At 43.1% G+C, this 15,841-nt stretch overlaps 1 protein-coding gene across 3 annotated transcripts in view; it reads left to right on the forward strand.

Annotated features, from left to right (window-relative positions):
- Nucleotides 1–15,841, forward strand: part of LOC138268695 (calpain-5-like) — a 48,748-nt gene that overhangs the window by 17,030 nt on the left and 15,877 nt on the right. For all 3 annotated transcript variants that reach the window (XM_069218612.1, XM_069218611.1, XM_069218610.1), the window contains exons 5-8: nt 3,237–3,429; nt 7,783–7,976; nt 9,780–9,857; nt 13,578–13,773. In XM_069218612.1, coding sequence (XP_069074713.1) covers nt 3,237–3,429; nt 7,783–7,976; nt 9,780–9,857; nt 13,578–13,773 — 661 coding nt within the window. The remainder of the gene's footprint in view (nt 1–3,236; nt 3,430–7,782; nt 7,977–9,779; nt 9,858–13,577; nt 13,774–15,841) is intronic.

The following is a 15,841-nucleotide window of genomic DNA, read 5'->3' on the forward strand; positions in this document are numbered from 1 at the left end:
TTATCCTGTAGGCATTCACCACCATTTTAAAAGAAAAACAGACATTCACTTTTCTTGCTCCTTACCGAAAGATAAGGTGGCAAAACTGGCCTTTCACGCTAGATCATGTGAGAAAAACCACAATCTAAAGAATCAGTGCATTTCCATATAGACATAGTGTGAGTAAAGCCCTTTGGTGCATCAGGCTACAGGATCCTGGGCTCTTGTGAGCTCTCACTTCTGTCCCCCTATCATATTATCCCTCCACCAAGCATCCCCAGTCTCATATTTCTATGGGTGAAACTCCGACTAGGCAACCATATGACAAACACACATCTACTGCCCTAAAGGAAGCGGTCCTTCCAGATAAAGTGAAGGGGCCCTATGTGCGTCTAATGTATGAAGAGCAATCTTCCCAGAAGAGGGAGAATGATAAAAACAGGGAGAACCCAAGTCCTGAGAAGAAGAAGAAAGCTGAGGAGATCTTACGTACAAAAGATGGAGCCAGATGAAAGAGCACTTTGTCCTGATAAAAATCAGAGAAAAGGAGAGGAAAGGAATGCTCCTAATTCCCCTAATCGACAGCCTGCATAAATAGCAACCAAGGGAAAATACTTTCACTGTGAGAAATTTAAACCTAACCTTATCTTTTTGAAGGGGCTGAAGAACAAGGGTAAGGTCTGAAGGAGGAACAGGAAAATGGACCTTGAATAGCTTGAATTGCCATCCCCTGAGCCCTAATCTGATCAGACTGTTCACAGGGTCACAAGAAGGACATTGTAAACAAGATTCAAAAGTACATCAATGCTGATTATAAACACTAAGGGTCTCTGGCCTTCTAGGCTACTGGATTGATATAGCAACTTACTTTGAACATTACTGCTACTGAGGCTGTAACCTCCCAAGCACCACACCCCCAGTCTTAGATGAAGAAGAGAGCTCTGTGAAAGCAAAGGATTTCTTAGAGTAGTGGGAATTATTAGGAACATTTAATGAGGACAGAGTGAAGCAGAAAAACAAGCTGAGGCAACCGGGGCAGCAAGAAGCCACTGCAAGAACCTAGGCTTGATATTCCTGGATCTTTTGAAGATCCCAGGTAATTAATGGGAAGGTGAAATGCATATTATAGACCCTGAGGTACCTGGAGGAAAAAAACATCCACCCCTTCATCCAGGCCTACTGACATGGACCTAGGGTACAAAAACTGGGAAGAAGAGCATTCTCCTTTGCTGTACATAGAAGCATCAATGGATGATCTAACCTGGCCACCATCTCCTGAAACAGATTGGGAAACAGGCACGCTATGAAGAGTAGGAGGAGTCGACTCAGGCCCATCATCCTTTCCTGTGATATAAATCACCCCCAGGGATTGGACATTAGCTCCTCCCACAAAGAACCACACCAGCTATCAAGCTTGGAACATTGGTTCGTCCCTCCCCGCACCGCCCCCCACTACCAAATGAATGACATAGGCCTGAGTCACCTGGCCACATGTTCTCAGAAACATGACTTGATTCTACAACGAGGGAGAAAAATGAATCCAGGTCTGCAAAACTGCTTCCAGTTTCTTCCATTTCAAGGAACTGGACCTCTCTTCCTGAGACCAGAGACTCTGGGCTGTATCCATTTTGAGTTTGCTCTCCATTCCATCCCATTGGCATCCAAAGTCAGAATCAGAGATGGAGGTGTCTCCCGGATGTCCCCTTGCTTGAACTCCATAGGTCTATCAACCACTGAATGGATCTGGAACCTTGGCTTCCTAGTTCGTAAAGCTCATTTTCCAATGAGAAAGGGTTTGACGCATGAGGGACTGAAGATGTACTCTGGCCCAAGGAAACACCTGAAGGCCAGCCGCCCTCCCCCCTGCACTCTCAACCAATCTCTCACTGTTGGCCAGGGCTGAGACAACCGGCCTCACACGATAAATCAGTTTGTACTTTTTTTCCCTCAGAGATGAAAACACAACTCACGATTTTGAGAAAAATGACTCCAATGTGAAAGAACTCGATTGGACTTGGCCAAATTCAGAAGAAATACAGAGCTCTGGAGAATTTTGCTATCTCTTTTGACATCTTTCTACTTCTTTGAAAGAGAAGCATACATTAGACAGTCATCCAGTTACAGAAAGACATGAATCCCCTCCAAATGGAGACAACAAACCAGTCCAGATCTTAATGTGTAAAAAGTAAGTGCCAGGGTCGAATACATACTTCAGAAGACCACTGCCACGTGCACCATCCGCTGTCCCTGCCAGCTCTGGCAAATGCCTGTACTAATGCTGCATGTTACCCATCTCACTGACAAATGTAACAGTTTAGAATATTTATTATATATATAGTATATTGAGTTATTAATCAAGTCCTCCTTATCCTCAAGCACAGCAGCACGTGCTTAACTCGTCTTCTGCTGCAAGACTGCCATGAGGGCAAGGCTTCCGAAGGCTGCTCTTCAGGGAAAAAGAGTCCTTAGGAGGCAGGTGAACATGATGCCTCCTCCTTGTACATTCGTGAGACTTGAGGGAAGTGAAAACAGCCCACTACTGCAACTAAAGAACCAGTAGCCAGGAGTGCTTCCGTATTTATATTGTCTTCTAGGAAATGCTGTAACTCAGCATGTGCACGTGCAATTCATAGAGCTTGGTGCCATTGTATAGTCAGGCAGGGGAAGCGGCTCGCCAACCAAAGACAAAAAATGCTCCCAGGTCTCCCGCAAGTGCAGACTTGGATTCACAGTATCAACAAAGCGGGCAAGTTTCTGCTGAGCTCTTCAGAGTGCAAGGCAGACATGATGGCTTTTCAAATGCATGTACTAGTATCTGCCTCAGTTTGGTTGCACCAGTTTCTCTTGGGCAGGGTTTTTCTCCTGAAGTCGCATACAGTGATAACTAGGCTAAGACTGATGGTGTATGTCATCCCAGGTCAAAATTACAAAACAGAGAAACCGCGGACAGTTTTAGTTGTTCATAACACTTGTGATCTATAAAGGGTAAAAGTATTTTTTGAATGTTTACAATGTGGCATTGACATTATGGCTTTGGTGGCCTCTTTCACACAGTCTCTGCCGAATAAGTTCTCCTTAGGGGACTGCCTGCAGAGCTCTCCAGAATGCAAGCCAGACACAGTAGCTGTGCATATGCTTTTTCTGGTTTCTGTCTATGTCAGTCTGTGGGTGGCCTGTTCGTCTTGGGCACTTTGTATTTGTTTGGGTTTGTCTCAGTCATTGCTCTGCTGACCTGTTTCTGTCCCTGTGGCCCTCAGGTTGAATGGCTGCTACGAGACCATGGAGGGCGGTAATACCAGTGAGGCCCTGGTGGACTTCACTGGTGGTATCTCTGAGCCTGTTTCCTTGGATGAGGAGAACATTGCCACAGACCTGGAGAAGAAGAAAAAGCTATTCAAGTCCTTGATGAAGGCTCATTCCCGGGGGTCTCTCATCAGTTGCTCCATCAAGGTAAGTGAAACTGACTGACCCTGAAGTGTCCCGGCAGAGGCTGCTATGGTGAGCGTGCTTACCCTGAGGACTTTATGAGGTCTCAATAGGTGTTTCATCAAGGTGAACTTGTCAGGAGGGTGCATTTGTACAGTGCACCCCATCCCTTGTGTCAGTGAATGTAGCAAAGCATACTCACATATGGATCCGGAGACAGTGGTCTACTAAAAGTTTCGCCCCAACATTATATACAGCTTTAGCGGCAGGAGGGGATGATAATGGTCTCCTGAATACTACTTAATACTAATGAACAGTCTGGAACACAAAAATACAAAGAAACCAGGTGAAGTTTCCCTATAATATTGTGAATTCCATCTGACAAGGGGAACCCACCAGGGCATTACTACCATGCCACTTTTCTCTTTCCACATATGAAAAAGTGGCGCCTGCCCTCATCAGGTCTGATTCTAGATCATGTCTAAATTTCCCAGTAATTCCCCACTTCAGGGTAAGGAAGGTGTGGTGGGTACACAGCTGGGGGATGTGTTGTTAGCTGTTTATCCATGCAAGCAGCATGGAACTTTACTATGTCACCCGGAGTGGGAAGGTGGAAGGGCTAGAATGCGCAACGTCAGTTATCTAGGACTGCATTTAAGGTTGTGTACTGCACACTTTGGTTCTGATCCAGGCATGCTCTTGTTGGAATGTGCAATATTTATCTTCTTATTGACACTCTCCCATCTCGCTGATGATGCAGCCCCTCTGTATTGGTGTCACCATGCAACAGTTGTGCATGGCTGGGGAGTGTGAATGGCTAAGTAGGTACAGCGAACATGTTACGAATCAGATTTCAGAATGTTCTCTCACATCCTTACATCTACCTGGGCATGAATGAGGCACATTCTTTCAGGTATGGCTGTCTGGTGGGCCAGTGTTCAGCCAGTTATTTTCGCTTTGCAGATAGCCGGTTTATCTCGCAACTCGTGGAGAATGTTGATCTAAGGCAGGAGCTGAGGTCCTCTTCTTGACATTACTTACCCAACCTATGTTATCCAATTAATGGTGAAGGCTGGCTAGGATGCATGGAATGTCAAGTAGCCTGACTCTAATATGTGTGTCTGAAGCTATGATGGCTGCGTCAGGTGACACTGTCTGGCCTATCCCATGCATGCAGACATGCAAGGGCCTTGTGCCAAGCCATATACTTTAATTTTGGTCTCACAAGAAGATATACCAACATCTGATGAAAAACGAAATCAATTTTTGCGGTGAGTAGCATATTTTGATAAATTAACCCACCCTAAGTTTCATTCGAGGCTAGGCTGATGTTCATGACTTCCCCTGCCACCCCCTCTGTGGTTTCACCATTCATTGCAGAGCTGCAGTATGTGTATTCATCATGTATTCAGCGCAAGTATCAAGATCTTGACAGTCTGGCCATTCTCTAAATGACAATGATTAGTTCACGCTTGATCGCTTTGTTGCACAAGTGTCACTGAAATGGTTACTAACCTGCTGGTCAGAGGCAGCATCTCCTCATGCCTGCATGGGATATTGCATGGCCACGAGGCTGTGTGTGTTTTGACAGACATAGAATAAGATCTGTCTGAGCTGACACGAGGTTCAATCTAACCATGACACTGACTTGAGTTCTGCTTCCAGCCCCCTCTCTGGCTTGAGGTGAGTTCGTCTGAGAGTGAACAGATTACTTGCAGCTGCAAGCACTGACTGTGGTCAGCTGCATGAGTGTACAGGATGCTGGTTACAGGGCAGGCTTTTAACTCAGAACAGATTGCATCACTTTGAGCTCTGCCCCTGGTGTGGGGAACAGCAGCGCTCCAGCCACCCAAACCCACTTCTGGAACAGATCCTTCAACCTCACTACAACTGCTTGGAAGCTGCCCAGGTAATGATCAACCTGGATGGAGCAAATGACCTTGAGCTCACAAAATTACAGACTGCCTCAAAGCCACAGACCAATGAATAATGGAAAGTTACCTAAAACGCAGAGCCATAGAAACAGAAGTCCTATCATGCGGTGAATGGAAAAACTACAACTCACTAACATAGTGGCATGAGGAGCTAGGACCACCACCATCTTCTGACTCCGAGGTACAGCACCTGGTATTTATCATGGACTCAACCCTCTCCATGATCCCACATGTCTGCCAGTGACCTAAAACTACATTTTACACCGTGCGGTTCCTCCGACATCTCTTCCTTCACCTAGGTTTCCCACAGAAGGTTCAGGTACTCACCTCACTTATTTATCACGCTTAGACTATGTTATAAGACTATACCATGAAGTGTCAATTCTACTTTGAGACATCTCTCAAGAAAAATGCAGCAGACAGACAACTTCTGCACCTTAAGAGATGCACCCGTATCTCGCTGGCTCTGAAGGGTCTGCATTGGCTACCAGTTACTAGAAGATCTATCTTCAAAAAACTGCACAAAACAAACGAGGCAATAAAAAGATTTGGACCATTGTTCTTACTGATTAAAACCAAGAAATGCTCCCAGAGTTGTACTCTATGCTGCAGGTTGCCACCACAAGTAATTCGTCCCCAATATACAAAGAAACATAATGGCAATGCATCCTTCTCTATCCAAACTGGCCAACTATGGAGCTTACTCCCAGCAAAAATGCAGACCACCAGAATCACCTAGCGTTTAGGAAGGTACTGTAATCTTGGGTCTTCCCCAGCTGAACCTCGGAGTCCCAATAGAGCAAGGATTTCACAAACAGGAAAGGGGACATAGTGTAAGCCCAAGAAACTAGAAAATTGGCATACCCTTGATGAAAACTATAGTGACCACAAACAGCACATGTTGCACAGTATCAACTTGGATGGAGTTCCATGTTCCATTTAGAACTAAATAGGATGATGAAGACGTTTGCCTGTTTGCACCTAAGCAAGAATACCATGAACTGCCCCACAGAAATTCTGACCACTCTCAGTGAAGTAATATGTCTGAAGGGTACACCTCCTCTTAATTAAATTTAAATACCATTAACAACTAATCAAAACAATTGTATTACATGTACTCGGTACATGACACTGCACATAAACCAACCCTTACCCACATGGATTACATAACAGAACCAGAGGCTGTCCATAACTTCTATGTCCTAAAATTGAATGAATTGAATTCATAGAAAGAATCAAATTCATAAAGTGCAGTTGTTGCCCCAAGGACCTTTTTGACACCGGGAGAATCAGCATGATTATTCTAGTAGGAGAAGCCAGGTTTCGAGATTTTTTCTGGAATTCTAACTGATTGTAAATGGAATGAGTGAAGGGGGAAGAGAGTTCCAGTACATAACCGCCTGGAATGGGATTCAGTGGCCGACAACGTGGGCCCGTGTGAAATGCAAAAGAGGAAGCAAATTGACAGAGGAGGAGCAGAGTGGACAAATGAGATGATAACACAAGAACTTTTCCCAAAAATATAGAGAACCTAAGATGTAAAAGGTTCATTTATTGATGCAAAGTGACTTGAAAATTGAACGTTTTGTGATGGGGGACCAGTGCAGGTTTCTGGGATGATGGGTGAGCGGGTACCGAGGAGATAATCCTAGAATGAGGTGGGCTGGGGCATTTAGAACAGTCTGCAGGTGCTGACAAAGCTAGCTTAGGATGCCCACATAATAAGTATTGTCTTAGTTCAGTCAAGACAGCAAAATGAATTGAGTAATTGATTTCCTTGTGGAGAGTGGAAGAACCAGCATGACTTTTCTTACATTCTGGTGGTAACAGAAGCAAGATGAAGCAACTCGATTGGTTTGACTGAAGAAGGTAAAAGACAAGTCAAATCTTCCAGGCTCCTATCAGAGGTTACAAATATGGGGGAGGCACCCAAATCAGGGGGACATCAGAGGGAGGACCAAATAGATGTGGTGTCCCCCACAATAAGAACCTCCGTTTTTTCACTGTTTATTTTTGATTCTCGTCATCTAGTTGGCAACTTCTGGTATATAAGATTTAAAATGCAGCTAGTGAGAGAAGGGACTTAAATCACAGCTGGAGAGAATAATGCGAGTGTTATCAACGTATGACATCATATTGAAACCAAAGGGACAGATAAAAGAAGGGAGAGGAGAGATACAAATGTTGAAGAGAATGGGGCTGATGGGTGATCCTTGGAAAACACTGCAAGTGACATGGAAGGGGGAGGCGCGAAGAAAGGTATGTGAATGCTTTATGTTCCGTCAGATGAAAAGACATGGAATCATGTAAGATCCTGGGTGCAGATTCCAGCAGAAAGAAGATGGGTGATCAGAAAGTCATGGCAGATGATGCTGAATGCTGACGAGAGGTCGAGAAAGATTATGGCTGCAGTCCCACCACCTCTTTCCTTGTGTCTCCCCAGCCCTCCTCGGGAGAGGAGATGGAGCTGCAGATGCCGTGCGGACTTGTGAAGGGCCATGCCTATGGTGTGACGGACATCAAGCCAGTGCACTTAGGCACGGGCCTCCTCTCCATCTTCAAGACCAAGAAGCTCTACATGATACGCATGCGCAATCCCTGGGGCTCCACGGAGTGGTGCGGGCCCTGGAGTGATGGGTAAGACTGGCTCAGTTCCTCATCCTCTGAAACTCTCCCTGCGTACTGTATTGTGATTGTATGTAACTAGTGCCTACCACCCTTGATGAGGCATCAAAGCACTTTATGCTGAGCAGCATGCTGCCCCATAATCCAAAGGTTAGTGGTTAATCCAGTGGTTATTGGTTATTGTTGGTTACTAGTGATTAAGGCATACATGCACGTGACTCAGACCGGGTACACGTGCATAGGATGGGAAGTAAATGGGATCATTCAAAAGATGAAAAACAGAGGCAACAATCCAAAGTTTTAGGTCAAGGTCAATTTTTTGTGCAGGTTTCTTAGGAGTATAGAGGAGTCTTTTCGAGATTACTTGCAATCTATAATATGTGAGGTAATTAGCAGTGCATGACGAGGGTGCGAGTTATAGTTACTATAGGTCTCTAATCTCCAGCAGCTTCTTCACACTTCCGGTGGGCCCGCTGCCAGCAGTGGCGCTGGTGATGTCATAGTGCCTGACGCAAGGTACGCTGGCAGACCAATGCATTCCTGACACCATTTACGAACAGATAAGAGAGAGATCTAGGAGAAAAAGAGTTGGAGTTTGTGACTTCCCTCATTCATTTTCAATGAAGAAGAACAATTCTTAAGTAAGCAAAAACAGCATTTTTGGGTCAAAAATTAGGAGTGACCTGCCTAAAATTAGAGTATTCAAATGTGTTCCAATTGCATCTTTATGCTGTCAGTTGCCCCCCGAGAGTCCCATGATTCATGGTAGGCGGGAGTTCTTATTGAAATGGTTGTACCCTGAAGCTTGAATACTTTTCCCCTGCATGTTGTGAGCATAGCTGCTCAGTGAGATAAGTAGTTGGGGCCTCCAGCCTTGTGTGATCTGCGGGTCATGAGTTAAAAGTTCAGTTGCATCTGCTCAGTTTTTAATAATCTCAAGGTAGATAAATGGAGCAACATTAAATTGGGTAATAGTTATTTACAGTGACCAGCAACTACAAACTTGTATAAAATTATTATTTAATAATAAATAGTACATACCAGTTACCAAATAACATGCTCTACAAATAAAATGATAACTATAGGAGCAGACAGACTTTTCCCCTGATTCTAGCGCCTATTAAACAAATCTAATATAGTACCATTTTGCAATACAATAATCTCTTTCTGCAGTTTTGCATCCTTAGATTGCAAGACCTAGTGAAACCTAGAGCTGTTGTTAGGGCTGTTTACATCCCACAACTCTTGTGGGGCTTTGGTAATAATGAGAGGATAGGTGTAAAACCTCAGTTGTCTGGAATGGCATTGTCCTAAGCTTCCAGCCATGCACAGAGCCATTTTATTTCAAACAAAAACCCCTGTTGACACAATACAGAGCACTGGTATCTGAAGATCTTTCTAAATCCCAACGATTTTGAGAGTTACTATAAAATGTTGGTCTGTGGCAGTGCTTGAAATGGAAGTCTAGAAGTGGTGGTACTCATTATTCGAGAATACCTGTTTACTGCTAAAAAGTGCTGCTACTCCCCCTCTCAAGTTAAAGAAGTGAAGGTACGGTTCCTGGTGCCGGGCAGTACCTGCCCATTTAAAACACTGGTCTGTGTGAAACAGAACAAACTATTGTTGCACAATCTACTGCTCTTCATTATCTTTGTATAACCTGAGGCTCTTCTATATTGCTTCTAACATCTCAGCTCTTCAGGGGACATGTTCAAAGTGTTCAAAGTTCACTGTAAATCCCCAGACACTTGCTGTTCTGGTAGAACTGTAATGCACTGAGTATTGTCCATATTACCAAATCCATATGTTCCGCAGGTCAGAAGAGTGGAAGCAGGTGGGCCGAGGAGAGCGAGAGAACATGGGCGTCACTGTACGAGACGATGGGGAGTTTTGGTAAACGCCTTGCTGGAGGTGATAGTGGGGTCCTAATCATTAAATTACTGGATTGTAAATTTACAATAGGGGTGATTATGCATGCTCTAATCTGTCTCTCAGCATTATTCAGTTCCTTGGTGACAAGGATGGTGGCTCACATGATTGTGCGGCTGCCATGGCTGTGGCGTTCCATCATTGCGTTAGTGATTTGATTGTGTTGGTGCCATAGTTGGCATGGTGTAAATTTTCTGTAGCTGTGGTTTGTTGTTTGTACTTTATCAGTGGCGATATTATGTGCAGGGGGTGGCTTTGATACGGGTGGGGATGTCAGGGTGGTAGTGTTGTGGTGTTGCCTTGTTTATGATGATGAGATAAATTTGATAGCAGGTCCATTGTAGTCAAGTTCATGAGCTGTCTTGGATACAGCAATATCTTGATCACGATGGTGTCATCATCGTAGCCTTATCATGGTTATAGCAAACAATGGCTTTCATAGTTTGATTACTGTGGTCTTGTTTTCAAGGCAGAAGTGGAATAGTTTTAGTGCTGTAGGCGGGGTGTCTATAAATGTCGCTGCCATGGACACCAACACCATGCATCACTTTGCCATCTCTTCATCAACACATGAAAGCAATTAAATTTACCATTACCATGCAAACCACAACCACCCATTTACATTGCATTATTGCATATATATATACAGGGAGTGCAGAATTATTAGGCAAGTTGTATTTTTGAGGATTAATTTTATTATTGAACAACAACCATGTTCTCAATGAACCCAAAAAACTCATTAATATCAAAGCTGAATATTTTTGGAAGTAGTTTTTAGTTTGTTTTTAGTTTTAGCTATGTTAGGGGATATCTGTGTGTGCAGGTGACTATTACTGTGCATAATTATTAGGCAACTTAACAAAAAAAAATATATACCCATTTCAATTATTTATTATTACCAGTGAAACCAATATAACATCTCAACATTCACAAATATACATTTCTGACATTCAAAAACAAAACAAAAACAAATCAGTGACCAATATAGCCACCTTTCTTTGCAAGGACACTCAAAAGCCTGCCATCCATGGATTCTGTCAGTGTTTTGATCTGTTCACCATCAACATTGCGTGCAGCAGCAACCACAGCCTCCCAGACACTGTTCAGAGAGGTGTACTGTTTTCCCTCCTTGTAAATCTCACATTTGATGATGGACCACAGGTTCTCAATGGGGTTCAGATCAGGTGAACAAGGAGGCCATGTCATTAGATTTCCTTCTTTTATACCCTTTCTTGCCAGCCACGCTGTGGAGTACTTGGACGCGTGTGATGGAGCATTGTCCTGCATGAAAATCATGTTTTTCTTGAAGGATGCAGACTTCTTCCTGTACAACTGCTTGAAGAAGGTGTCTTCCAGGAACTGGCAGTAGGACTGGGAGTTGAGCTTGACTCCATCCTCAACCCGAAAAGGCCCCCCAAGCTCATCTTTGATGATACCAGCCCAAACCAGTACTCCACCTCCACCTTGCTGGCGTCTGAGTCGGACTGGAGCTCTCTGCCCTTTACCAATCCAGCCACGGGCCCATCCATCTGGCCCATCAAGACTCACTCTCATTTCATCAGTCCATAAAACCTTAGAAAAATCAGTCTTGAGATATTTCTTGGCCCAGTCTTGACGTTTCAGCTTGTGTGTCTTGTTCAGTGGTGGTCGTCTTTCAGCCTTTCTTACCTTGGCCATGTCTCTGAGTATTGCACACCTTGTGCTTTTGGGCACTCCAGTGATGTTGCAGCTCTGAAATATGGCCAAACTGGTGGCAAGTGGCATCGTGGCAGCTGCACGCTTGACTTTTCTCAGTTCATGGGCAGTTATTTTGCGCCTTGGTTTTTCCACACGCTTCTTGCGACCCTGTTGACTATTTTGAATGAAACGCTTGATTGTTCGATGATCACGCTTCAGAAGCTTTGCAATTTTAGGAGTGCTGCATCCCTCTGCAATATATCTCACTATTTTTGACTTTTCTGAGCCTGTCAAGTCCTTCTTTTGACCCATTTTGCCAAAGGAAAGGAAGTTGCCTAATAATTATGCACACCTGATATAGGGTGTTGATGTCATTAGACCACACCCCTTCTCATTACAGAGATGCACATCACCTAATATGCTTAATTGGTAGTAGGCTTTCGAGCCTATACAGCTTGGAGTAAGACAACATGCATAAAGAGGATGATGTGGTCAAAATACTCATTTGCCTAATAATTCTGCACTCTCTGTATGTGTGTGTATATATATATATATATATATATATATATATATATATATATAAAACACATATATAGATTAAAGAACTCCATTTTTACTGCCCCTTAAGGCTAGCCTTCACTGAACCCTAAAAACCTCGTATTACCCCGGAACACGACCCTTCCCTGAAAGCAAAACCCCCTAGCCCTTAATGCTACTCAGTTTAGGGAAAGAACACTGGTGCTGGGGCCTGGTTAGCAGGGTCCCAGCACACTTTCAATCATAACTGGCATCAGCAAAAGGCAAAAAGTCAGGGGGTAACCATGCCAAGGAAGCATTTCCTTACAAAACCTTACTTCCCTTGAACGCTACCCTTCCTTGATCACTGAAACAACCCCATACTAACCCTTAACACTATCTTTCCATGAACCCTAAAAATGCTTACTAGTCCTTAAGGATACCCTTCCTTGAACCCTAAAAATGCTTTATTACCCCTTAACGCTACTCTTCCCTGAAATTAACAAACATCCCTAATTACACCAATCCCTGAACAATAAAACCCCCTTGCTACCCATAAATGCCACCCATCTGAGCTCTAAGGACTCCTTATTACACCTAAATACCACCCATCCCTGAACCCTAAAACCCCCTTACTGCCTTTAATCACTATTCATCTTGGGGCCCCAAAATGCATTACTACCCCTAAACACCACCCATCCCTGAGCCTAAAAAACTCCTTAGTATACCCCTAAACTCTACCCATCCAGGAACCCTAAAAACTTGACACCCTACCTCTACCTTTAAAAATGCATTGTAAATATAAGGCATTTTAACATACCTCATTATACACTACCTAGTAGTGGTAAATGTGTTGTAAATCTTGCAACTGACGTGTTTTTAGCAGATGCATTGTAAGGTGTAGAACTGTTGTGCTTTGGTTAGATGGTGTTAATGCTTTAGTTTTAGTGCTAGGACAGTTGTAATGGTTTGGTTGTGGTGACAGCATTATGGTGTACTGGTACACTGGAAACAGTGATAACAGGTTGTGGTGATGCTACCGTATGGTGATACAGTGGTGATTATAGTCTGTTTTGGTGGTGCAATTATTTACAGACTCTGATGGTTGGTATCTCTGGATTCAAAGCCTCTTCACCAGACCTCTATGTATTATGGCTATACCTTTAAATTGGGTGCTTTGTGACTGTGGCATTACTCTTGAGAATGGTAGCACAGAGAACACTACTGAATGGCTGTGTTATGGGTTGTAATTTAGGTGTTGCAATGTGGATAGTTGTGCAGCAGGTGACTGTCATTTTCAAGCTGGCCCAGTCTACTGGTGGTGGCGGCTCCAGTCACCATGCTATGGATGGTGTTCCATAGGAGATGGTAGTCTGCAAGATGGATGTCAAGGTCTTATAGCATCTCTACTTACCTTGACAACATTCAACAAGCACTGCAGCCCTTTAGATGCACACATTCTCAGGCCTCTCTTCATTGGTTGTCTACCAGGATGAGCTTTGACGACTTCTGCCAGTACTTCACTGATTTGGTTGTGTGCCGAAGGATTAACACAAACCTCCTAAGTATCCACAAGACCTGGGTGGAGGCCATGCTATTTGGAGAGTGGATTCTAAATGAGAACCCCCTGAAGAATCGAAGCGGTGGATGCAGCAACAACCGAGCAACCTTCTTGCAAAACCCCCAGGTCAGTCGTGGTCTGTGTGCGGTGGATGTCTACTCATTTTCAGGTCTGGCAAGGGGTGGTCCTTCAATCCTCAAACATATTAACCTTTTGTAGACCTTATTCATGTCAACTTCAACAGTATTAGAAAGGGAAACAGTGTTATGGACCATATTCACAATAATAGTGTAAGACTAGACCTTAAGACCTTTGTAGGTTATGCCTTGATGTATTTTTCAGTATTGACGGTTAAGACCTATTTTTGTGTATTAATTGCAGGTTATGTAAGATGTCTGCACTGCAGGAATCGACAATCATGTAACAGAAAGGGATTTCAGTAGACATTTTTGTATGCTTCCTCCATCATATAAGTAAAGACCTCAGTGGAGTATGAAGACAGCTTTGGCACTGTTTCTGAAGTTGTCATTCACCTTGTAGTTTAGGATTTGAAGCTTACTTCTGACTTGCAAGAGTGACATCGCTTCCACCAAGACAGACACTTTGCGGCTTCTGAAACATAAGTGTTTTTCACATGGACAGGGAAGAATTCCATACACTTTAATCATGTGTGTATCCCAAATATTATACCTAATTTGGCATTAATCATGAGATCTATCATAGGTTCTTTGATATAAAACAATATTGCACACCTACAGTTTGAGCATCCTTCTGAGTTCCACTTTGACATGATGTACTAAAATTTCCCCAGCTCGTTGTTATGGGAGTAATGTTGTGATAAAACAAGCTCCATTGCTTACGTAATTAGATTGTCATTGTCCACTGCCAGGACATCTAAGGGAAACCTATGCTTGTTTTACCAAGGTGAAGGCACTACTTTTGTCTTTAAAGAAGCATGTCCCAATGTAGGAGATTTGTGTGGCAGCCACATGGCCTACACCATAGCCCTTCTGTAACATTTTCTCTCTGAATGCCTCCTTCAAAATTGATGTTCCTTTTGGCCATGGTATTCTTTATGGGTATTTTCCTGAAACCCTGGTTTGCACCAAAACAGTCCATGCCTAGCACTGTTATAGTTTCTCGGCAAATGAGAATAGGACACGCGGGCTTTAGAGTAAGGGCAAGTTCTCCAGAATTAAAATTTTCATAGTTTAACATGCGAGAATGATTCCCCATAATCAAGCTTAAAATCCCAGCACAGAGTCTGGGAATTCAGAAACAGCGCTGGAATATAACAGTAATGCGATAACACATACCACCATTTATGATATATTTTTGTAAGCAATACACCTTATTGAAAAGTCTGCCCTGCATCTAGTAACATGGTTGGGCACTGACCTTCACTCCACCTCAGGCCACAATACCCTCTGTCTGCCATCATTTTTTAACCGAATCCTGTGAAGAAAGTGATCACAGCTACCTAATTTTCACAATGGTATGCATAAATATGACCTCTGATTCTTCGAAGCACTTCTTGAAAGGTACAAACTTTGACATCCGGGGTCTTCAACCAGATCAAACTTTTTTTTTTTATTCTTTAGCATGCATTGTGGGCGAGACGTTTGCTGCTGATTTTAAGTTTAATGTTACTGAATATGAGGTTTCATTAATTAGCACATACCAGAACCCGGATTAATAGTGACATTTATAATACCATTGTTGTAATAGAAAGTTGATTCAAACTTTTAAATATGCTTCTGAATAATTGTATGCTGAGCAACAGAGGTACATTTGCTACAAACACCAGCAACTTAAAAGATAGATCTAAGAAAAAAAAACTATAAATAATTGGATCATTATGGGAAGGATGAGTCAAAATTGTCTGGCATTTACTTGTCAATGGTACTACTGCTGTTTCAGTTATAAGGTGAACTTAATATGTTACTGTTGATCACTGGAATCTATATATGGGGCACTTATCTAAAGCAAACAGTGGCCATTCTGTTATTCAGAATTCAGTGGCCACAATTGATTTAGGCCCTCCATTTTAACAAGACAGAGGTATTGGTCTTATTTCCAGTAATAAAGTGTCAACCTCAGGTTACGCCGATGGTTTGTGACCCAACTCTTTAAAGGTCGACCAAAAAGATTGATCTCAAATGTTTCTTTGTTTTTCAAAATGACCTTGCCAGTT

Source organism: Pleurodeles waltl, chromosome 12 (genome assembly GCF_031143425.1).
Source record: "Pleurodeles waltl isolate 20211129_DDA chromosome 12, aPleWal1.hap1.20221129, whole genome shotgun sequence".
Classification (NCBI taxonomy): domain Eukaryota; kingdom Metazoa; phylum Chordata; class Amphibia; order Caudata; family Salamandridae; genus Pleurodeles; species Pleurodeles waltl.